The following is a 24528-nucleotide window of genomic DNA, read 5'->3' as shown; positions in this document are numbered from 1 at the left end:
ATATGCCGGTTGCTGGAAAGGACATTTAATAAGTCAAGAAAGGGAATGGCTTAAAACCTTTTTCTTCTGACAAAGGGTTAACCTCAAGCCATGCATCTGAACGTGACCTTCCGATTATTTTCGAGACCATCGACTCAATCAAATAGAGACATCAAAACAAATAGAGACATTATATTTATGTAGGTACTTGCGATTATTAAAATTAGTAGTGTTTCGCTCACTCACTTCGGCAAAGAATCGAATAAACTTCTTCTCCTTTTCTGGTGCAGGCTTTGAAACACACAATCGACGGACCCCGTAGGCGCGATATGCGGCCTGTAAAAATAATTTAACATACATACATACATAAAATCAAGCCTCTTTCCCGGAGGGGTAGGCAGAGACTACCTCTTTCCACTTGCCACGATCTCTGCATACTTCCTTCGATTCATCCACATTCATAACGAGAAAAAAATCAGCAACGCCTACACCAAACTTTGAGCCAACAATAATTTAAGACTTTAAAATATTTACAATAACAATTACATCTCAATATTTTTCCGAATGCTTCCTAAACAGAAGATAGAGCAATCCAAAGCTTTAATAAGATTTGTAATCATTATTCCCAGATTGATAAAATTTATTATGATTGAATAAATAAATTGCCATCTGACCTCGGCAAATCAAGAGTAGACCGAAGTATTCGTTGGGTTCATAGACGTTAGGCTGCACTACGGAGACCGACAATTTCTTTATAGTTCTCTTATTTATACCTACCTATATTTGTAGGTTTTATTCTTTCTTAAACTATTTATATCAAGAACCTGTATTCTCTTCGCTTTTTGATTGTAATCCTCCTCAGAAGGACCGGTTTTAGCATACAACTGCAATGTATGCACGGCAGCTCTGGATATGTCATCATCTGCTGTCGGCATCTGAGAATATTGAGATTGATTTTTAGAAATTGCGCAATAAAAGAGGACGATCTGAAATCTACGACTAATATTATAAATACCAAAGTAAGTGTTTGTTTGTTACAAATTCACGAGTTATCTACCGAACCAATCTTCTTGGAATTTCCTGTATGTATGTAAGTCTTGAGAAGGACATAGAGTAAATCCCGGTAAAAATGATAGTTCCCGTAGGATTTGTAAAACCTGTACTGTTATGCAGGTGGCGCTAAATGCGCGCGATTAGTTGGCGCTAAACTAACGCAGGCGAAGCTGCGGATAAATTAGTTGGAACATAAATGTCGAATTCTCACCCCCTAAAACGCAATATGGGTGTAACATAATTCAACAATCTTCAACAGACACACAAAAAAGTAAAAACATTAAACGACAGAATAATCTTTAGGAGTTACACACTAGTTAAGCTTTTTGTCTTTAAGATGCTACTTATAATAAACTTGGGATTCTTCTTGTAGGCGACGGGCTAGCAAACATATCACAATTTGATGGCTAGTGGTCGTGGCGTGTAAGCATTTTGACTATGTCTATCCCGCAAGGGATATAGACGTGACATGATGAACATTCAAGGTCCTAATCTTTACTAGAAACAACATTGCTTACTCAGCAATTGTCGAATGTCTCATTTGAGGTTGGTAATAAAACTAATTGTTTGAACGCGCTAATCTCAGGAACTACTGGTTCAAAGTGAAAAATTATTTTTGTGTTGAATAGACCATTTATCGAGGAACGCTTTAGGCTATATAACTTCACGCTGCAACTATTAGGAGCGAAGAAATAATGGAAAATATGAAAAAAAACGGGGAAAATTATTCATCCTTGAGGGCTTCAATGCTGCCCAAAATAACTATTCCACGCGGACGAAGTGGCGGACACAGCTAGTTAAGAATATAATTGCTTACCTCCCGTCTGGTTTTATCAATGTTATTGATATGATGCTGCACGAAAGCATTCTGTATTGCGTCTCGTACCATCTCGAGCTGATCTTGCGTTATGCTGACTCGCCTCAGGAGTTTTATCATGAGATTACTTTCTCCCACTAAAACAGAGGAGAGAAAGGTAGGTAGCAAATATATCGTGGCATGATTTAACGTTTTTATAAATAGCAGTGCCCGTGAGTTCGTCCGCGTGAAATAGTTATTTTGGTCATCATTGAAGCCCTCAAAGATGAATAATTTTATCCCTTTTTTTCACATTTTCCATTATTTCTTTGCTCCTTATAGTTGCAGGGTGATGTATTTAACATCACCCTAAAGCTTTCTTCGATAAATGGTTTATTCAACGCAAAAATAATTTTTCAATTCGAACCAGTAGCGAGTGCCTGAGATTAGCGTGTTCAAACAAACAAACAAACTCTTCAGCTTTATAATATTAGTATAGATAATACCAACATACGTTCGATCTTTATTAGTAACTTACAATACAGTAATACTGTCATCCCAGAGACTTCCCAGCTGTAATTCTGGTAAACACTATTAGTCGAGTAAACATTGTTGAACTTATTTCTGAAAGAAAAGCATTTGATCCTCACCTCTGCCTTCGTCGAAGTAGTCTTCAATAATCTTCTTTGCTTTAGTTGCATCCTCTTTACTTAGTCCTATGTTTTTCAATTCATCTTCCAACTCTGGGTGGCAAGAAGAGTCACAGATATCTTTACATAGGCGACTCGTAATGGATAGGTTCTCCCTGGTCACTAGCAATGCAGCTAGGTATCGGGCGATAAAGTCGTATAAGTTTGAAGGTTGCGCGCGAAGCACCTATTAATTTTCAAAATCATACATATATACATAAAATCACGCCTCTTTCCCGGAGGGGTAGGCAGAGACTACCTCTTTCCACTTGCCACGATCTCTGCATATTTCCTTCGCTTCATCCACATTCATAACTCTCTTCATGCAAGCTCGGCGGTTTCGGTTTCAAAATCATACTATTGATTAATCTATACTAATATTATAAAGCTGAAGAGTTTGTTTGTTTGTTTGAACGCGCTAATCTCAGGAACTTCTGGTTCAAATTGACAAATTATTTTTGTGTTGAATAGACCATTTATCGAGGAAAGTTTTAGGCTGTATAACATTACGCTGCAACTATTAGGAGCGAAGAAATAATGGAAAATGTGAAAAAAAAACCGGGATAATTATTAATCCCTGAGGGCTTCAATGATGCCCAAAATAACTATTCCACGGGGACGAAGTCGCGGGCATAGCTAGTTTTAAAATACAGGGTAATTTGGTTGCGGCTCCTGACTCGGCAGCGGTTGTAGCAATTTTTGTGCTAAAAATATTAAATTTTAAAGTAATTGACACTAAAGAAGATTATCATTATTATCACTACCAAAGCATTGTATATTTCCTAATATAGGCACATTGGCATAAAAGAGCTTCCTACAGAATGTATAATATTCACTATTTGTATTCGTACAAGGTCACAAATTACCATTACCTGTAATTTCAGATATTTTCAATTATCAACGTTGAAAGTATCGTGTAAGAGTTTACATCATAAATACTTACTTCTCGAGAAATATCACACATCAACTCTTTCAAGCCGTTAGGTAAAGCGAGCTTGCAGCTCTCCTTAATTTGAGATTGCAATAGATCAGACATTTTCTTTACAAGATTTTAATCCATTTGGAGTTGACATATTTATAAATCTAGGGTGCAATGATATTTAAAATTTTCATTGCCTTTTGTTGAAACTTTAAGTTAATTCATGACAAATCTTGTTTTCTAGCTAAATTTCAGCCGAACATATTATAGAAAATAAACGCAATATAAATGTTAACTAATAAAATAATATAAAAAGTTATAAATTAAGACTCTTTAAATCAAAATAAGAATTTATTTTTAAACCACAAGCTAAAATAACGAAATAACAAAACAAGAACTGAACGAAAGAAAAATAACGTGCAAAAGAAAATCTGTTTCACAATTTAATCAGACTCGTATACATAATACTCTCTCAGTACTTGACAAACTTTATTCTTCTGCATCAGTATCGCCGCGAGGAGTGCTAGCTGGAGCCGAAGACGGAGTACTTCTACCATCACCGTCGCTTCTTGAATCTGTTTGATGACAGTTAAAACTGTTGAGTATATCTTAGTACTAATACCCTCATTATAAGAGTTTAATCAGAACCAAAAATGAGGACAACAAAATACGGGTTTAAATTTTAAGATGAAATTTTTGTGTTTGTGTTGTGTGGTTGCTGGCACCAATAGACAAAAGAATAGGACCACTCCATCTCTTTCCTATGGATGTCGTATAGGGCGACTAAGAGACAGGCTTATAAACTTGGGATTCTCTTCTTATAGGCGATGGGCTAGCGACTTGTCACAATTTGAATCTCAATTCCATCATCGAGCCATACAGGTGAACGTGGTTTCAGTCTGCGAGACTGTAGGATCTGTTTACCCCGTAAGGGATAAACTCGTGGTTATATAAGTATGTAAATTCTTACTAGGAGCTTCATCCGGCACTTCAGGAGCTATCTCCACCAATGGCGGCGCTATATCTTCAGGTATCTCAGGCTCATCGTCATCATCATCAACATCAAAATCAATGTTGACTATCTGAAAATGATCAGAAGTGGTGTGTTAAATTCTATCATTAAGCCAAATAGCTGAACGGGGCCTATTAGTCTTTTCGATACTGTTGGCTCTGTCTACTCCACAAGGGATATAGACGTGACATGCATGTTATATCGTAAGAAGTGATGAATAGTTTATGCCTTGTACTACAACAGTAGTTTTTTAAGATATTGAGATATATGAATTAAAAAAGGTTTTAAAAATTTAGGTATCCTTTTTTTTTTGGAAAATAAAATGGTCTTTAAGTCAAATCAAATCAAATCAAAATTCAAATCAAAATTCGTTTATTCAGTAAAACAGTTTTACAAAGCCAGTTGTTGAGGCCCTCTAGTAAGTATAGAATACTCGTGTCAGAGGACCTCGCTCCCTCGTTACGTAACTATTACTGAATACTAAAATAATACAAAATGAATACAAAAATAAAAAAATATATGCAAACTGTATTTGTATGTGAAAGTCAAAAGCAAAAGATGATTATTTTTATCATTTTTAAAGATTTTTTGATAAAAATATACAACTATTACGCTATGCACCATTTTTGCTACGATGCAAATGGCAGTAGAATGATCTATACCGGGTGACTTTTATAATATTAACTAAACTGATGCCACTATGTAAAAAAGTCTGAATAATTTTTATACTTGCGGTTTTGCGGGCGTAAAACGAAAAATCCCGCACCCCGCGAGAATATTGGAAAACCTACTCTTATTTCACCCCTAGATTACATAAAAATAGCGAAATTTAAAAACACAAGATACAGCGATTTGGATTGTACATTGATATGTTAGTCAATTAGCCAGTCTTAGTATTTAGATGACTTAGATAATATTTCTATAAAAAGTTTTAGTGTACCATGTTCTTAGGTTAGGGATTCTGATGGTCGTATGTTATACAATTTGGTTGATTTTAAATTACACATAAACACACTAAATTGGATAAAACATAACATACCCCAGCGAATGAAATCCTATGAACAGAAGAGGCCGGCGTCGTGGTCGGATGAGAAGCAATACTTTGCTTTCGCTTCACTGAAATTTGAATTGGTAATCAATCAATCAATTAATAAATATATACGGGACAAATAACACTGATTGAGTTAGCCTCGAGGTAAATTCGAGACTTGTGTTACGAGATACTAACTCAACGATACTTTATTTTATAATAAATATTTATATAGATAAACATCCAAGACCCAGGCCAATCAGATAAAGTTCTTTTCTCATCATGCCCTGGCCGGGATTCGAACCCGGGACCCCCGATGTCACAGACAAGCGTACTACCGCTGCGCCACAGAGGCCGTCAGATAATCAATCAATCGAAAAACAATAAATCTTTTGTTTTTCTATAGTTTTACGCCATCAACAAAACTGCGTGGAAATTAGCATCGCCTACAGAATGCAACGCATTAAACACCACCTTCAAAAGAAAAAAGTCTTTATCGTCCACATCAATTTTGAAATTTTTGACAGCTTACAACTAGGTACGTAGAAAATTGCATGCGATGCAACACATACATAATAGTCACGTCTATATCACTTGCAGGGTAGACAGAGTCAACAGTCTTGAAAAGACTGATACACGTTCAGCTATTTGGCTTGATGATAGAATTGAGATTCAAATAGTGACAGGTTGCTAGCCCATCGCCTAAAAGAAGAATCTCAAGTTTACAAGCCTATCCCTTAATCGCCATTTACGACATCCATGGTAAAGAGATACAGTGATATTATATTCTTTTTTCTATTATATTACTTATTTCTATTATAATACACGCCGACACATAATTCTATTTTCAAATATATCTTATTATACTTTCAACTACATGTAAAAAGCTGAACGTGGCCTATCAGTCTTTTCAACACTGTTGGCTCTGTCTACCCCTATATGTCTGTCTACCTCTATAAGGGATATTGACGTTATTATATGTATGTATGCAACTACATGTACAGATTTTTGTTGTGTTCCCACGTACTGTCAGACCAATCCTCTTTCCTCGGCAGAATGGATATTTTCCTAGTGATCTCGCTGGGGCGTACCGAGGGCAGTTTCGGCTCTTCATAAGCTTCGTTCACATGGGTTATGGTCTTCATGGGGTCGTACTGGAGCCCCAGTTTCTTACTGGTCTGCCTTTCGTACATACCCATCACGTTATCTTCCACTACGTTCAGAGTCTGGAAGGTGTTCATATTTCTCTTTATTATTCATCTATGTATATATCATTATTTCTCTCTATATAATCACGTCTATATCCCTTGCGGGGTAGACAGAGCCAACAATCTTGTAAAGACTGATAGGCCACGTTCAGCTATTTGGCTTTAAGATAGAATTGAGATTCAAATAGTGACAGGTTGCTAGCCCATCGCCTATAAACGAACCCAAGTATGTAAGCCTATCCCTTAGTCGCCTTTTACGACATCCATGGGAAAGAGATGGAGTGGTCCCATTCTTTTGTATTGGTATCGGGAACCACACGGCACCAATACGAAAAATGAATAATTCTTGTAATGTTGTAAGGATGTATGTTAAAACATTAAAATTATAGCTTGACTTATTGACCATGCACTGGGATTGCTTAAATTCTAGCAGTTTTTGAATTAGCTAAACTTTCTGTCATCAATTCGTAATAAAGAGTTGTGCTAACCACATTATTGAACAGGAAGAACCTGATCTTCCGAATGAAAATTGGTATACAACGGAAGATTTATCATGAATGCATCTTACAGAAACAACTTAGGTAAAGCAAACCTCAACCTATACAATAACACTTGTTTACCTAATAAAATCTTCATTATTTTCCTTAACCTCTCCATCACTAAGGGTTTGATGAAAAACATGTGTCTTACGATAACAACTTAGGTCCTAAAGCGAACCTCAATCTATAAGATTTCACTTATTTACCTAATAAAATCTTCATTATTTTCCTTAACCTCTCCATCACTAAGGGTTTGATGAAAAACATGTGTCTTACGATAACAGGTCCCAGTTCTATGGTTCTGGATGCGGCGATATCTATCGGGGGTCCAGGCAGATCCACTTTGGGTCCTGTCTTCTTTGGCTTCAGCTTCAGGTGGCGGAGAAGATTCTTGCGGACATAGTAACCTCGATAGGCTGACTGAAAATTAAATCTAGTTTCAGCCAAGTTTGTAAAGAGCGAGTGTGAATGTAAATAATAATGATAATAGGAAAGTAATCTCATTAATTAATTCATATAACCACGTCTTTATCCTTTGCGGCGTAGACAGAGCCAGCTGACAGAGTGACATACCACGTTCAGCTAAAAGATATCTAGAATTGAGATTCAAATAGTGACAGGTTGTTAGCCCATCGCCTAAAAGAAGAATCTAAAGTTTGAAAGCCTATCCCTTAGTGGCCTTTTATGACATCCATGGGAAAGAGGTGGAAGGGTCCTTTAATGTTTTTTAATGTTGGTACCGGGAACCACATGGCAAAATGTAAATAATTTTATGCTTCAGAAGTCATGAACGTTGATAAAGTGAAAGATACACTTCTTTCGCTCGTGACAATAGATAGTCTCTGTCTACTCGGTCAGTAAGGAGGCGTGTTATTTGCATGAAAGAGTATAAATGCAATGAGCTTTCCAAATAAGGCTGAAAAGATTCTCTTTGTAATTACGACCAGGTTGAAACAATAATGCCCACAGAATAAATACCTACTAAAAAGAATAGGACCACTCCATCTCTTTTCCATGGATGTCGTAAAAGGCGACTAGGGATAGGCTTCCAAACTTGGGATTCTTTTTTAGGCGATGGGCTAGCAACCTGTCACTATTTGGATCTCAATACTATCATTAAGCCAAATAGCTGAACGTGGCCATTCAGTCTTTTCAAGACTGTTGGCTCTGTCTACCCCACAAGGGATATAGACGTGACCATATGTATGTATGTATGTAATAAATACATACCTGTCACTACCTACCATTCGACGGCCGAAGTGGCGCAGCGGTAGTGCGCTTGTCTGTGACACCGGAGGTCCCGGGTTCGAATCCCGGCCAGGGCGTGATGAGAAACGAACTTTCTCGGATTGGTCTGGCTCTTGGATGTTAATCTATATACGTATATATTATAAAATATAGTATCGTTGAGTTAGTATCTCGTAACACAAGTCTCGAACTTACTTCGAGGCTAACTCAATATGTGTAATTTGTCCCGTATATATTATTATATATTATACCTGTATCTTTTGGGTAGCTCTATTGAGTTCAGTGTATGACGGCCTAGTTTTCTTGTATATTTCCAGGGTCCTCTCAGCTGCAATTTGCCAAGGCTCTTCTGGTTGTGTTCTTAGAGCCTGATGAATAGATACAGTTTCATAAATCGCAACGGATACATTTCTTAAGAAGATCTTACATTTTATAATAACTCTTTTTATTGCTGCTCTCTGCCTGCCGAATCGAAACTTTAGTGGTAACTTTTTCTTCATTCACCTTTCCAAAAAGTCCCCAAGGGTGGAGGACTCGGGAAACGTATAGTGTATCCCAAGTCATAGAAATATAATCGTGATATGTTCTGAAAGCCTCTGTGGCGCAGCGGTAATACGCTTGGCTGCGACACCGGTGGTCCCGGGTTCGAATCCCGGCCAGGGCATGATGAGAAAAGAACTTTTTCCGATTGGCCTGGGTCTTGGATGTTTATCTATATAAGTATTTATTATAAAATATAGTATCGTTGAGTTAGTATCTCGTAACACAAGTCTCGTACTTACTTCGAGGCTAACTCAATCTGTGTTATTTGTCCAGTATATATTTATTTATTCTACAACTTACCTGTTCCATCAGCTTCTTCCTGTACCAATAGTCACGGTAGGCGTTCCTGCTGACTTGGCACACTCTCTCCGCCATGTCTTCATCGAGAGACACCCTTGTTAAAATGTTCTTCAGGATTAACATTTCTCTTACTTTCTCTGTTATCCAGAATAAAAGGCAAAATGAGTTTCGTTTACCTAAAGCTACTCGTATAACCCTTTGTTAAGACGTCAGAATCTGAATAATATTTTTTTTTGACATAAGTTGACTAAGCAGATATACAAGGAGAGTGTGGAGGGAAAGATCGGAGTGGGAAGACCTAACTAACGTATCTTGATCAAATTAAGGACGTCCTGGTAAAGGGTCAGGTCAAAAGTACCCGAAACCGCCGAGCTTGCATGAAGAGAGTTATGAATGTGGATGAAGCGAAGGAAGCATGCAGAGATCGTGGCAAGTGGAAAGAGGTAGTCTCTGCCTACCCCTCCGGGAAAGAGGCGTGATTTTATGTATGTATCTGAATAATATACTTGAATTTTGTCTATCACGTCACTGAATATTCTAAGCAGAAGCTTGGAATCATCATTGACTGGACACATTGGAAAAGAGTTTTTTCTACCAGCTGCAAGTCTGTAATCAACCGGCCTTGATATAAGATTTGTTCTTAGTATCACCATATTCGTTGGAAAAGGTTTATTAGACGCACACACGGCTGGTAACTGCAGATCTTATATACTCATTCCTATTGTATCTGAACAAGAGGAAGATGTACCTTTTCTGTGCTGAGCTGTATGGATCCCGGCAGTGCTGTGTGGTTCCCGGCACCAATATAAAAAGAGAATAGGACCACTCCATCTCGTTCCCATGGATGTCGTAAAAGGCGACTAAGGGATAGGCTTATAAACTTGGGATTCTTCTTTTAGGCGATGGGCTAGCAACCTGTCACTATTTGAATCTCAATTGTACCATCGAGCCAAAACGCTGAACGTGGCCTGTCAGTCTTGTCAAGACTGTTGGCTCTGTCTAGCCCAGAATGGTTATAGACGTGACTATATGTATGTATGTATGTGTACCTTTTCCTTGAGCCGGTTCAAACACCTCAATCTCCTCCTTGATCACTTCAGAGAGTATCGTAGCAGTGTCCCGTTCCAGACCTAATTGCAGCAAGTGTTCTGACACAGTCGGCCGACAGTCGCAGAGCTCATCCAACAGTTTCACTGCCAGTAGACCATGCTCTCTTGTGAGGATCAGAACTGACAAGTAGTTTGTTATGAACTCGTAGATTTTCTCGGGTTGTTCACGGAGAACCTGCCGGAATTAGGTTAGGTATGATTTGGAACAGATTGGGCCTGTGGAGTGTAAAAGAGAATCAGGAGCGTCGTTGGTCGAATCGACAAGGTGTAAGACTAAAATGTGTGTGGTGCAAAAAGGTTATTATAGTTCAAATCCTACCCCGGCCATGTACTACGAAGTTATGTATTTGCATAACGATGCTATAACGGTAATGAAAAAAACATCGCGAGGGAACCGGCACATTTAGGCAACTGGATGTGCAACCATGATCGATCCAATACGGGTTAATTCCCCTGCAAAGGAGGTCAGACGGTAGTCGCTTCGTGTAAAAACCAGACTCACCCAATCCAGGATCCATGGTTAAAGGTATACCCCGGGCTGCTCTCCAGAGTGGTGAGGATGCAACCGGGACTATACCCAGGAGGAAGAAAAGTGTACAATAGAATCACAAATACTGTTCAAGAAACAACGAGGTGTCTCCTCAGGTCGTTAACTAAAATCATGTGACCAGGGATGAAACAACCTTGTTATTCAGAGGCGCTATATCACCACTGCGCCATAGAAATCTCACATACATAAATTACGCCTCTTTCCCCGAGCGGTAGGTAGAGACCATATCTTTCCACTTGCCACGATCCCTACATACTTCATTCGCTTCATCCACATTCATAACTCTCTTAATGGTCGGTTTCGGGTACTCTTGACCTGACCTTTTGCTAGAACGTCTCCGATTTGATCAAAGTACGTTCGTCTAGGCCTTCCCAGTCCAACAGTCATTCACACTTCCTTTGTATATTTGCTTAGTCAACCTGCATTCATTCATCCTATCAAAAAAATAGTATAAATACCAACTTCCCGGGTAATATCTGACATAAGCTCCTTCAAACCCTCAGGAACACTAAACACCACGGAGCAACCATGCTTTTGCAATAACTCATTCATTTTCTCTTTAGGCAGCAGCTAGGCACTTTGAACTTAAATTTTTTGTAAGCAAATCATCTGCTTAGAATTATGTCAAGAGGGTGTCAGTTCTAAAGTCAGAGAAAAATAAATACCTTTCAAGTTTTTCATAGCATTTCAGTCTGAAGATGAAGTTTCAGTAAAACTTCCATCTTAAAAAAAAAGATTTGTATTTTTGTTTATAACAAATAAACTCGAAAAATACTGAACCGATTTTGACGAAATTTAGTCAGACAGTAACATAAGCTATTTTCTCGGGATTCAATTCCCAAGGGACGGGAGCCGCGCGCACAAACAATTTTTCAACGAAAATGAAGTAGGTACCTACGCTAGGTATTTGTTCTAGTAGAAATATAACCCGGCACAAAAACATTGTAATAATTGATAAGATCTTTCACTGGCCTATCATATTCGTTGGAAAAGGTTTATTAAACGCACACACGGCTGGTAACTGCAGATCTTATATACTCATTCCTATTGTATCTGAATAAGAGCAAGATGTACCTTTTCTGTGCTGTGTGGTTCCCGGCAATTCTGTGTGGTTCCCGGGTACCAATATAAAAAAAATAGGACCACTCCATCTCGTTCCCATGGATGTCGTAAAAGGCGACTAAGGGATAGGCTTATAAACATGTGATTCTTCTTTTAGGCGATGGTGGTGATGGATGGGAAAAATACTGAACCGATTTTGACGAAATTTAATCAGACAGTAACATAAGCTATTTTCTCGGGATTCAATTCCCAAGGGACGGGAGCCGCGCGCACAAACAATTTTTCAACGAAAATGAAGTAGGTACCTACGCTAGGTATTTGTTCTAGTAGAAATATAACCCGGCACAAAAACATTGTAATAATTGATAAGAAAAAGTACCGATTACTTACATATTAGTAATTACAAATATTTTCGATACTTTGTTCCAACATCCAGTTTTTGAATTATTGATAGGTAGGAAATGGTAATCCCCTAAAGATAAAACAAGGTAGTGAGTAATATACAACAAAAGACTTATGTTTTGCTATTTAAATACAATACACTTATTAAACGCGCACGTAACGTACCTTTATTTTGTCTCATTCTTTCATTCTTCATATAATCACGTCTATTTCCCTTGCGCGGAAGACAGAGCCAACAGTCTTGAAAGACTGATAAGCCATGTTCAGCTTCTAAGCTTGATGATAGAATTGACATTAAAATAGTGACAGGTTGCTAGCCCATCGCCTAAAAGGAGATTTTCAAGTTTATAAACCTATCCCTTAATCCCTTATACGACATCCGTAGGAAAGAGATGGAGTGGTCCTGGTCCTATTCTATTTCATATTGGTGCCGGGATCTCGGCCGTTTCGAATCATGTTATAATGATCCGTGGTATTAATGGTAATTACGTTTTACATTGGTGGACGTCCTGGTGAAATGTCAACCCTAAATCAACGAACTTTGTGAATCTCGATGAAGCGAAAGAAGTATGCAGGGATTTGTGGCAAATGTAAAGTTGAAGCTCCGCCTACCCTTCTGGGTAAATGTAAAATTGTGTGGTTTTATGAATGAAAATAAATACCGGATCAGGATATGATGAGAAACTAACTTTTTCTGATCGGCCTGGGTCTTGGACGTTTATCTATAAGTATTTATTATAAAATATAGTATCGTTGAGTTAGTATCTCGTAACACTCGAACTTACTTCAAGGCTAACTCAATATGTGTAATTTGTCTCGTATATATTTATTTATAAGGAGAGTGTGGAGGGAAAGGTCGGAGTCTTGATCAAATTAAGGACGTCCTGGTAAAGGGTCAGGTCAAAAGTACCCGAAATCGCCGAGCTTGCATGAAGAGAGTTATGAATGTGGATGAAGCGAAGGAAGTATGCAGACATCGTGGCAAGTGGAAAGAGGTAGTCTTTGCCTACTCCTCCGGGAAAGAGGCATGATTTTATGTATGTATGTATATTTATTTATAACTAGCTGTGCCCGCGACGTGCATGCGACCCAGGCCAATCAGAAAAAGTTAAAAAATATAGTATGTATCGTTGGGTTAGTATCTCTTATCACAAGTCTCGAACTTACTTCGAGGCTAACTAAATCTGTGTAATCTGTCCCGTTTATTTTTATAATTATTTACTTATTCAAAGTAGGTTTATAATTATAAAAATATACGAAGATAAATTCCTTATAAATAATCCCTCACACCACTTATTGCCCGTGGCTGACCTGAATGAGTAGGGCAATTTCATTTCTTTCTCCTGTAAAAGGCAACTAGGGAAATAAGCACTTTTATCTAGGTCTAATTATCCAAGTTGAGTAAATTTCCTAATGTTAAGTGTCGTGCGTGCCGTGTGGTTCTCGGCACCAATAAAAAAATTAGGACCACTCCCCCTCGTTTACCCCACAGGGGATATAGACGTGATTATATGTATGTATGTATGTTATGTTAAGTGTCACGTATCTACATCAGACAGGAGACGCTTCGTGTATTTTCTTGATGTGGGTATACCTACTGGATCGGAGTCATGCCCGTCTGTGACTGCGAGTATTTTGGGATAAAAAGTTTAAAAGCAGCCATCTTTGTTTGTCGCTATCCACTTTAATTAGACCATTACGTTTACTTTCATAATATTATGTTAAAGGTCTTATTATAATTGATACAAATATACAACTAATTTCAAGAACGTCTTAATATAGACATTTTAAAAATACACCTTATGGCGCTTGTAATACAAGTTAATATCATAGATTGAATGCGTTATTTACAAATCAGGCAGGAGTGACGGTCATCACATACATACGGTTTATTCATTTGCAATCAGTCGTGTCGGGTAGACGCCATGTGAATAAATAAAAAAGATAAACATGTGTGATAATATTGATATCAGTGTAAATACATAATGATAGCATTGTGAATCAAAACGACGAATTTAAATTTTCCTCGTAGGTACATCTAGAATTTTTTGTAAACGATACGATATCGTATTCCAAGTTTAAAGTGACAATATTTTTTTTTTGAGTGGCGCTCCAATATGTTGGAAATGTGACGGAGTTATTTTAGAGCCAGAGACAAGCTTTATTTTTAAATCAATTTAAAATTGGAAGACTCAAATTGAAGATTGTTTTTTTCACAAAGGATAAAACATGGAGGTTTCTACAGCAAAGGCGATTGCAATGTTGACATTAGGGTTAGGTAGTTTTGTTACTGGCATGCTACCGGCCTGTTTTTCTGAGACAACCAGACAGAGGCACCCTTTGTTCATATCTTGCCTCCTTTGTTTCGGCGCTGGCGTACTTCTTGCTACTTCTTTAACCCACATGCTGCCTGAAGCGCGGGAAGACTTACCAGATTATTCAGAATTGCTTTTGTGCGTTGGGTTCTTTTTGGTGTACATTGTGGACGAGATTGTTCATTTGTTTTACCAGCCTGATAATGGGCATAGTCAAAGGAGGTCTTATGGGAGTAGCGAAGAGACTGGACTGCTTTCTTCACAAAGGGATGGTGAGATGAGAGACCGGTGCTGTGGTGATGCGGATAATCCAAGGATGTGTCATGTCAGTCACACGGAGCCTTGCAATAAGAGCTCTTCAGGCGTGGTCGGGTTATTGTGTGCATTGTTTGTGCATAGTTTTCTTGAGGGATTGGCGATAGGTCTTCAGAACAGCGCGTCACAGGTAACTCTTATCTATATTTTATATGAAAACTCAAAGGTAACTAATTGACTGACTATTCTGCCAACGCCCAGCCCAAACTACTAGTTGGATCGAGCTGAAACTTTGCATGAAGATAGTCCCTATGATACAGGCATCCGTTGAGAAAGTATTATTGGAAATTCCCACGGGAACAGGTGATAACGGGATTTTTATTTTTATGCGGAGTCGCGGGCGCTATCTAGTTGTTTTATAGTTTTCTTTCCTTAGTAATAATCTCACTTTAATCTTATCTATCAGTATTTTTGTATTGTCTTGATTGTGAATACTAAAACACAAAACCTGTTTCCGATAAATGCTCATTTCGGGGCTAAAAAGCGTAGGAGAAAGATGACTTATGTACCTACTGAAAATTTTTAACGATACTTAACTTAAGTATTGCAATAAATATACTTAAGTAAAATTGCTATCGTTCAAAATTTTCAATGGAAAACAAATTGGAGTACGTAACTAGGTAGGCAATATTTATTTATACTGATCTAATAGAACGAAATAAAATAAACTATACTGGTGGTTTAATGATGGAATTGATGTTCAAATAGTGACAGGTTGCTAGCCCATCGCCTAAAAGAAGCATCCCAAGTTTGTATGCCCATCCCTTAGTCGCCTTTTACGAATACCTGGAGAGGGTTCCCTTTTTTACATTTGTGCCAGGAACCACACGGCACATTGTGTGTATTGGTTTCAACGGCTTATAACGGCGTTATCGAATGGCCTATTTACCACACGAGGTTTTAGAGATATCAACACGATAAAGAGACAATTAGATAAAACAATTCGTGTATTGTAATGAAATGACTTTTGGGTATTAAGAGTGTATTAAACACAAGTCGTTTGCCGCAAACATAGATCTCACGAAGATCTCAAAACTTAAATCCATACATATATAAATAAATAAATATATACGGGACAAATTATACCTACAAATTGAGTTAGCCTCGAAGTAAGTTCGAGACTTGTGTTACGAGATACTAACTCAACGATACTATATTTTATAATAAATACTTAACTAGATAAATTCTTTTCCCATCATGCCCTGGCCAGGATTCGAACCCAGGACCTCCGGTGTCACAGACAAGCGTACTACCGTTACGCAACAGAGGCCGATATAATAATGTCTATATCCCTTCCGGGGTAGACAGAGCTACCAGTCTTGAAAAGACTGCTAAGCCACGTTCAGCTGTTTGGCTTAATGATAGAATTGCGATTCATATTGAGATAAGTTGCTAGCCCGTCGCCTAAAAGAAGAATCCCAAGTCAAGTTTATAAGCTTTCCCTTAGTTGCCTTTTACGACATCCATGGGAAAGAGATGGAATGGTCCCATCTATTTTTTCCATCGGTGCCGGAAACCACACGGCTTACCACATATAACATATTAATTAAAAATAAACTATTCCAGGTTCTACTCCTCCTCGGAGCGGTGTGTTCTCACAAGTTTGTCGTCGGCTTCTGTCTCGGCGCGGAACTATGCGCCAGCGCACCGGGCCGGCTGTGCGCGCACATCGTCAGCGTGGGCCTGTTTAGCGGCGGCTCGGTGGCTGGCATCGGCGCCGGCGCAGGGTTGGACGCTGTCAACACGCTGAAGGATTCTGTTGCAGTGCCTATTATGCAGGTAAAAAACTAGCTATGAGCCGCGAATTTTAATGCGCAAGATTTTTCCCCGCTTTAATGGGAAATTCGGGAATTTTTATTGTTACACCAACTACATTAAAATGTCAGATGTCTGAACGTCGGTGGTCGAATTGGAACAAACAAACTTAAAGCTATAACAAATAAAAAAAAAATGGGTAAGGTACCGCTTAAAATGCGTGATGCGCAGAAAGGCACAGGTTTGAATCCCATCTCGGCCAATGTACCAATGACTATTACAAAGTTATGTAGGTACATTAGTTTGTATACTAACCCATGCTCAACCCATGGTGAGGGAAGACATCGAGAGGAAACCTGCACATTCAGGAAATTGGATGTGTAATTATGATCGATCCTATACGGGTATATATAATCAAATCCAGTTAGGGTTACTTGCAAAGTTTACGGAGGTCAGATGGGAGTCGCTTCATGTAAAAACCTGACTCACCCAATCCCGGGTCAATGGTCGAAGGCTTCTCTCTAGAATGCTGACAACGATGCTACCGGGACTAAAAGCAAGGATGAGGAAGAAAATTCAAATTTCAGATTTAAGTAGGTACTAAAAAAATTCATTACCTAATTGTTTATTTTTTAAATACAACTTGTATGTAGTAATGAACTGAAACGTCATTATGTAATCATGATCCAATATATTATGTATAACAAATTAATGTACTTACATACAAACACGTCTTTACCCTTTAAGAAATAAAGAATAGATCTTAGGAATAGACAGAGCCTACAGTCAGGTCACGTTCAGATTTAAATAATTCAAATAAGTTCTTTAGCTTTTAAATATAAGTAAAAATTTTCTTTAAATTTCAAATAAACTTTTTTATTTAAATTTAATTATTTAAAAATTATTTGCATTTTGGTGCCGTGTGGTTCCCGGCACCAATACAAAAAAGAATAGGACCACTCCATTTCTTTCCCGTAGATATCGTAAAAGGCTACTAAGGGATAGGCTTACAAACTTGGGATTCTTTTTTAGGCGATGGGCTAGCAACCTATCACTATTTGAATCTCAATTCTATCATTAAGCCAAATAGCTGAACGTGGTCATTCAGTCTTTTTAAGACTGTTGGCTCTGTCTACCGCGCAAGGGACATAGACGTGACCATATGTATGTAAAAATTATTTGTTATTCTTTCAGGCTTTGGCGGCCGGTACCCTCTTATACGTGACAGTGAGTGAGGTGCTTCCCCGCGAGAGGGCGCGCTGGCACGAGCGCAGGCGCAGCGCGGGAATAGCGCAGTTCGTAGCCGTGGGCGTGGGATTCGCGATCATGTACCTGCTTACTAAGTTCCTTGGTGAGTTCATTAGGCATACCACTTGCTGTTGGCTCTGTCTACCCGGCTAGGGGATATAGACGTGATTATATGTATGTATGTATGTATGTCCCTTGGGGTAGACAGAGCCAACAGTATTAAAAAGACTGAATGGCCACGTTCAGCTATTTGGCTTTATGATAGAATTGAGATTCAAAAAGTGACAGGTTGCTAGCCCATCGCCTAAAAAGAATCCCAAGTTTGTAAGCCTATCCCTTAGTCGCCTTTTACGACATCCATTGGAAAGAGATGGAGTGGTCCTATTCTTTTTTGCATTGGTGCCGGGAACCACACGGCACGGCAAATTTAATTAGGTAAATTAATTAAATATTTTAAAATTTCATCTGAACCCTTTTAGAGAAATTTTGTGTGCACAAGTAGATAATAACAAATAATTATAAACATTGATCATGTTGATGATTTGATGACTGTTGACTCTGTCCGCCCCACAGGGGATATAGACGTAATTATATGTTATGTTTATCAACTTAAATGCTCACCAACTTTTATTTCTTATTTCAGATCATGATGCCTAGAGATTTAAAAAAGTAAGTAATATAATAAGAATATGTGAAGTCTTGTAATGATTTTACTATGTAAGTAAGACTACCATCTTTATAGGTATAATAATGATGTTTTTTTATGACAATAAAACAACTTTTGCTATTTCTGGTTTTTTATTTTATTTAATATTATGTTTTGACGTCAACAATAAATGTACAAATGTAGGAAATATGGCAAACTGTATGTAAAATATAATTTCATTTATATATGAGTATAACAATTATTTGGATATCCTGTAAAATTGTTGAAATATCATCACAGATTTAAAAAAAAGTGATGTATCGATTCAAAAGTTAAAATTATAACAAAATATGGAATATTAAATGATGAATGTTATTTATGTACAAAATATGTGAATGAAAAACTTAAGTTACCTATTTTATATTGATGTCCAGTTATTCCATTAAACTATCGTTACACAAATAACGTTTGGATGAAAATTATGAACTTTTTCCAACATATCATTTGGTAGAATTGATTTTGCCAATGTCAATTTAAATGTTTAGGTAAGTAGTTGTCAAACAAGACAATGACAAAATCATGGCACTGAATATTTTGAGTAGCGGCATCTATCTTTGGACAATGTAACCATTAAGTAACCAAATAGTTTGACTACTCCACAATAGATGGCGCTGTAGTCAATACGTTACGAGACTATTCGCTAAAAGATGGCGTTAATACAGATTACAATTTTATTTTTCTTAAACATTTTAAATGCACAAAATAATCTCCGTCCACAAAATACTATTGCTTTTTTTACAACAATACATTATGAAAGCGACTTTTGCGTAGAACTAATACTCATACTGATTATGGGAATACCTCGTATTTAAACAGTATAAATAGATAGTAATTAATTCTTACAATAACTAAACTTTAAATACAATAAAAAGTATTACAAAATAGATAATAATACAGATCTTTGACTCGATGTTCTTACATCTAAGAAAAATAAGTGCCGTTAGGTTTATAATAACAAAAAAAAATATCAGTTGTTAATTCGAAATAAATAATCTTAATTTTAATGGGAAGAGAATCAGAGAGCGAGTTAATGAGTTGGCGCAACTTCATTGATTTGTTTGAATTAAATATAAAGGCACTTATTTTGGTGTCTCTACAGCATGTCGCAGCAAGTTTGTTTTAGTGTAAAACATACCGCCCACCAGAATAAGTGAACGCATATTAGTTTTAATAACAGTAATTATGATTTTATAGGAAACCTCTGCCTACCCCTCCGGGAAAGAGGCGTGATTTTATTTTAGTATCATGATTTTAGCTTAGTACAAAAGCAAGATAACATCGTGAATATGTAAGTTAGCAAAAATAACAAAATGCTCTGTTTTATACAGTTAGGCGAATAAAAACATTTCGTGTGAATTTCGATTTTATATGATATTTTTAAAGTGTAAAACATACCGCCCACCAAAATAAGTGAACACACATTATATTGTAATACTTACAATGAAGGCATACAAATTGATTATCTCATTCATATTACTGATACGTATTTGAGGTCGAATCAAAACTATAAAACTTTTTTTTACCAGTTTTAATAAAAAGTAATTAAATACCCAATTGTAAGTAAAATGAATTGTAAAACTTGTGATGAGATAATCTAAAACAAAAAACAGCAGATTTTTAACATTGAAAGATTAAACATGAAAAATAATACTTAGTAAATACATATACAAAAAAATACGTATTGGAATAGCTATGCACTTACATTTGCAACAATTTTAAATAATAAGGCACTGTTTAAGGCACTTTCTTTTTACCATTTAAACGCAAGAATTGAAATTGTTACATAAATGCTTAATTGTAGTATCCAGGTATTTTTGTTCCACATGGAAGTATAAGTGAAAATAAGGCGATCTTAAAAATGGATATATTTTTTATTGTAAGTAAACTTTTTATAGATTATGCCTTATTCTTCATTGAAATAAACACTGAAACATTAAGTAATTCGACAAAATCCAATTCACGCGTTTAAAAGGTAAATAAATAGGTCAGCATCAAAACCGACGTTCGACACTAAAATACTAAAACAAGCGTATTATAATTAAATAGACAAAATTTCCAAAATAAATACAGTGAAAATACATCTACCGAATTAAGGCGTTCTCCCGCCGTCGGTAACATAAATGATTGGTCGCTGACATCTGGTACCGAGACCAGGCGCCATCACCCCAATCCACGTAATACTAAACAGGTCGCCTGTTTTATTTTAAGTCCCACTGGTAAGAAAAGTATCACCAACGATCAAGTTTCTTCGTCCTCTTCCAGTTTTCTGTTTTTCCTCCTCTGTCGGTGGCGTTCTTTCTTCTTGTGTGGGGCCTTCCTTTTGGGCGTGATTTGGCACTCGCATCCGGCTCGCACTTTCACATAATCCATGGACCAGTCTCCGGAGCCCGGCACAGCGAAGTGTCCCTCAGTCCGCGGGTGGGGCATTTCTGTCGCCGTCGTGTACCGCACTAGAGCGTAAGAATACGAATACTTTTGAACACACCGCGATTGGTTATACACTCGGGGGTCAACGAAACGGCATGGTCTGTCAACGACTTCTGGGGCACAAGAGAGTTCGTAAAGTCGTTGTTTGTTCTCGCCGTCTTCGTACAGTTCTACGTAGAGGCCGCTGTAGGTCCTGCCCCCCTTTTTGGCGACCATCTCGAGGACGGAGGGGCAACACTCGACGACCTCCCGCTCGCGGCGGAGAATGGAGTTCATTTCGCGCCAATGGGAGCGACGCCACGCCATCGTCGCGTCTAGCTCCTCATCGGTCCTGGAATGGACAGATTTGTATCGTTAAATAGGTTTTTCATGAAGGGCATGACAGAAAAAGCGGGTCTGTCAATTACAATAAAGAGAGTACTCTCTTCTCTGCAAGGAAGAAGTGCATGACGTGGAGTAGTTGGCGTAAGTCTAAAGCGCTGTCAATTATGGAACTACACGATGAAGTTTGAAAAAAATCATGTTAAGTAAACAAAAAATTGTTTAGTAAAGAAGTGGTGTTAATAGTGGATTCACCATCATTTTCATAACCATTACATATCATATTTTAGTTAAGGGCAACATTTTTGCGCTCATGAAATTATTACAAATATTTAACCATCCAACTACAAACTTAACATAATGAAGCCATATACTACATTGTTACTCGTATTGAAGTATTGTTGAAATTCTAAGCTCATATAATCGACTATCAAAGAACCTATTGACATTTAGCATGCTGTTGATGGGTTTGGATTAGAAACGACTCCTGCATTATTGGAGGTAGTATGGTCAGCATCAGATAAGGTCATTTAAAAACAGTTTTTATTTTAGTACAAACTTTTATTATATATGATCATTTATTGGAGAGTTTTCTCCTGAAACCATTCCAGAACAAGAGGCTACCAACGAACGCGCAAAATCCTAAAGTTAGTCAGTTAATCATATAGAGTTGTTACTCCCGTCTCACGTCACGCGTTAAAACCTAAAATCATTATAAATAAATGATTTGGATCAAAGATATTGTTCTACGTAAAAGTATTTAGTTCCACATACACGACACGAATGAAGTGATAATATTAATACGAGTGTATGATTTTAATCCTCATTTAATTCTAATTTTTATAACGACTCATGATGACAACAAGCATGTTGTGAATCTAAAAAATATGACAAGACAGTTTGCGTTTAATAAAAATTGTATTGATATTGAATATAATATGCAAAAAGAAAGTCGAAATTTGTTAAGCAACGTGGCCTATTTTTGTTTAGATAATTAAGCCAGGATTCAAATAAAATACTGTGTTGGTAAACATAAAGAAAACTGTAATATAAAAATTTTAAAACATTTAAAAAAAATTTTACTTATTGCGTCTTAGATCATCGTTGTAGAAATTTAACAGAAGACGATCGTACTTTGTTCGTCTCTTAAAATTATTACTTTTTTGTTAGCGGCCAGTGCGTAAATTAAACAATACATTTTTAAAATAATTGTACCTACTTGGTATTTGTTAACAAAGTTAGAAAATTTATTTGACCAATTATCGCCGATTGTAGAAGCATGTAAGCTTAAGGTCATACATAATCAAAGCAATCTGTAATCATGAGATTAGTTCTGGTCCTGACGCTAGATTCATGATAGTGATTCTGTTTAAAGTGGATATGGTGTTGAACTTTAAACAGATAAATTGTTGGCCATTAGGTAAGTGTGTTAAATTGAGACTTGAGATTGGAAATCAAATGGTGTGCATTAACTATTGCATAAATATGGCAATGTTAAGATGGTCAAGGTTAAGTAATGAATGATGCAGTGATTTGTGGATAATCTACTTTTAAAAATAAAGAAGTCGAATTTATTTATCAAAAGATTAAGTAGGTAGGTATGCTGTAGATCTTAGAATCATTAAAAAAATATTGCTAGTGATATCAGCAAACGAGAGAAATAAAGACATTTTATAAGCAAAGACTCGTACTAAATGATCATGGATACTAAGAAGTGCTTACAAATTGCGCCCTGAATATCCTAAAGACAGCAGAAGCCTGCTAATATGAAAAAGTAGAACTAGATGCAAAATACGAGTAAGGGCTAGTTATTTCTACCAGGAGACCAGAAACCAGCAAGAGTATTCACTGTATGCGATGTGAGTGGTGTGGCTGTGGGGAGCGCCGCACGCGGCTCGTGTATAGTATTATTATAATATTAATTAAATCAATTAATATTATAATAATACTATACTTATAAGGCGCAAATTTCATCGCTGGTAATTTGAAAAGGTAGAAGCAGATGTAAAAGAGTAGTAAGGACTAGTTATTCTACCAGGAGACCAGAAACCAGCAAGAGTACTCACTGTATGCGATGTGAGTGGTGTGGCTGTGTTGATTTAAATAATATTGATTATACCTTTAAGGCACAAAAAATACTATGAAAAAGTAGAAATATGTAGATGCGAAAGACTAGTAAGAACTAGTAATTTCTACCAGGAGATCATAAATACGCTAGAGTACTTACTGTATGCGATGTGAGTGGTGTGGTTGTGTTGATTTAAATAATATTATGATTATACTTTTAAGGCACAAAAAATAATATGAAAAAGTAAAAACTGGATGCAAAATACTAGTAAGGACTAGCTATTCTACCAGGAGACCAGAAACCAGCAAGAGTGCTTACTGTATGCGATGTGAGTGCTGTGGCTATGGGAGCGCCGCACGCAGATCGTGTTGATTTATATAATATTATGACAATACTTTTAAGGCACAAAAATTCATCGCTGGTAATTTGAAAAGGTAGAAAGCAGATGCAAAAGAGTAGTAAGGACTAGTTATTCTACCAGGAGACCAGAAACCAGCAAGAGTACTCACTGTATGCGATGTGAGTGGTGTGGCTGTGGGGAGGGAGGGAAATTTATCGCTGGTAATTTGAAAAGGTAGAAGCAGATGCAAAAGAGTATCTACCAGGCGATCAGAAGTACGCAAGAGTACTCACTGTATGCGATGCGTTGCTCATCAGCTCGACCGCAAATAATATCATTATAATACTTTTAAGGCACAAAAATTTATCGAAAAGAGTATCTACCAGGAGATCATAAGTACGCAAGAGTACTCACTGTATGCGATGTGAGTGGTGTGGCTGTGGGGAGCGCCGCACTCGGCTCGTGTTGCTCATCAGCTCGCCAGCAAATAATATCATTATTATAATAATTCATCGCTGGTAATTTGAAATGGTAGAAGCAGATTGAAAAGAGTAGTAAGGACTAGTTATTTCTACCAGGATACCAGAAATACGC

At 37.3% G+C, this 24528-nt stretch overlaps 3 protein-coding genes across 4 annotated transcripts in view; 1 reads left to right on the top strand and 2 right to left on the bottom strand.

Annotated features, from left to right (window-relative positions):
• Positions 1 to 3883: 3883 nt before the first annotated feature.
• Positions 3884 to 11527, bottom strand: LOC106138921 (uncharacterized). Its single transcript, XM_060948608.1, has 9 exons — positions 11438 to 11527; positions 10366 to 10600; positions 9317 to 9453; positions 8725 to 8841; positions 7502 to 7645; positions 6506 to 6704; positions 5488 to 5564; positions 4407 to 4518; positions 3884 to 4011 (listed from the first exon to the last, which is right to left on the bottom strand). The coding sequence occupies exons 1-9, from the start codon at positions 11525 to 11527 to the stop codon at positions 3926 to 3928; spliced, it is 1197 nt and encodes a 398-aa protein (XP_060804591.1). The 3' UTR covers positions 3884 to 3925.
• Positions 11528 to 14316: 2789 nt separating this feature from the next.
• On the top strand, positions 14317 to 18859 carry LOC106138935 (zinc transporter ZIP3). Its single transcript, XM_013340243.2, has 4 exons — positions 14317 to 15199; positions 16636 to 16848; positions 18019 to 18175; positions 18716 to 18859. The coding sequence occupies exons 1-4, from the start codon at positions 14669 to 14671 to the stop codon at positions 18727 to 18729; spliced, it is 915 nt and encodes a 304-aa protein (XP_013195697.1). The 5' UTR covers positions 14317 to 14668; the 3' UTR covers positions 18730 to 18859.
• Positions 18860 to 18931: 72 nt separating this feature from the next.
• Positions 18932 to 24528, bottom strand: part of LOC106138934 (uncharacterized) — a 103994-nt gene continuing 98397 nt past the window's right edge. For both annotated transcript variants that reach the window (XM_060948501.1, XM_060948500.1), the window contains one exon: positions 18932 to 21536. In XM_060948501.1, the coding sequence (XP_060804484.1) occupies positions 21017 to 21536 (520 nt within the window). In that variant the 3' untranslated portion in view covers positions 18932 to 21016. The remainder of the gene's footprint in view (positions 21537 to 24528) is intronic.

The sequence above is a fragment of the Amyelois transitella genome, chromosome 16, assembly GCF_032362555.1.
Source record: "Amyelois transitella isolate CPQ chromosome 16, ilAmyTran1.1, whole genome shotgun sequence".
NCBI lineage: Eukaryota > Metazoa > Arthropoda > Insecta > Lepidoptera > Pyralidae > Amyelois > Amyelois transitella.
This window is presented reverse-complemented; position numbering and strand designations above follow the sequence as displayed.

What these genes read in the sequence shown, in the direction of transcription:
- LOC106138921 (XM_060948608.1), bottom strand. Translation starts at nt 11,527, where the DNA reads ATGAATGAGTTATTGCAAAAGCATGGTTGCTCCGTGGTGTTTAGTGTT. An exon ending in TGAACCGGCTCAAGGAAAAG is followed by an intron (nt 9,454 to 10,365) that starts GTACACATACAT and finishes TCTGGATAACAG; the next exon opens with AGAAAGTAAGAGAAATGTTA. An exon ending in ATAGGATTTCATTCGCTGGG is followed by an intron (nt 4,519 to 5,487) that starts GTATGTTATGTT and finishes GATCATTTTCAG; the next exon opens with ATAGTCAACATTGATTTTGA.
- LOC106138935 (XM_013340243.2), top strand. Translation starts at nt 14,669, where the DNA reads ATGGAGGTTTCTACAGCAAAGGCGATTGCAATGTTGACATTAGGGTTA. An exon ending in TTCAGAACAGCGCGTCACAG is followed by an intron (nt 15,200 to 16,635) that starts GTAACTCTTATC and finishes AAACTATTCCAG; the next exon opens with GTTCTACTCCTCCTCGGAGC. An exon ending in TTGCAGTGCCTATTATGCAG is followed by an intron (nt 16,849 to 18,018) that starts GTAAAAAACTAG and finishes TTATTCTTTCAG; the next exon opens with GCTTTGGCGGCCGGTACCCT.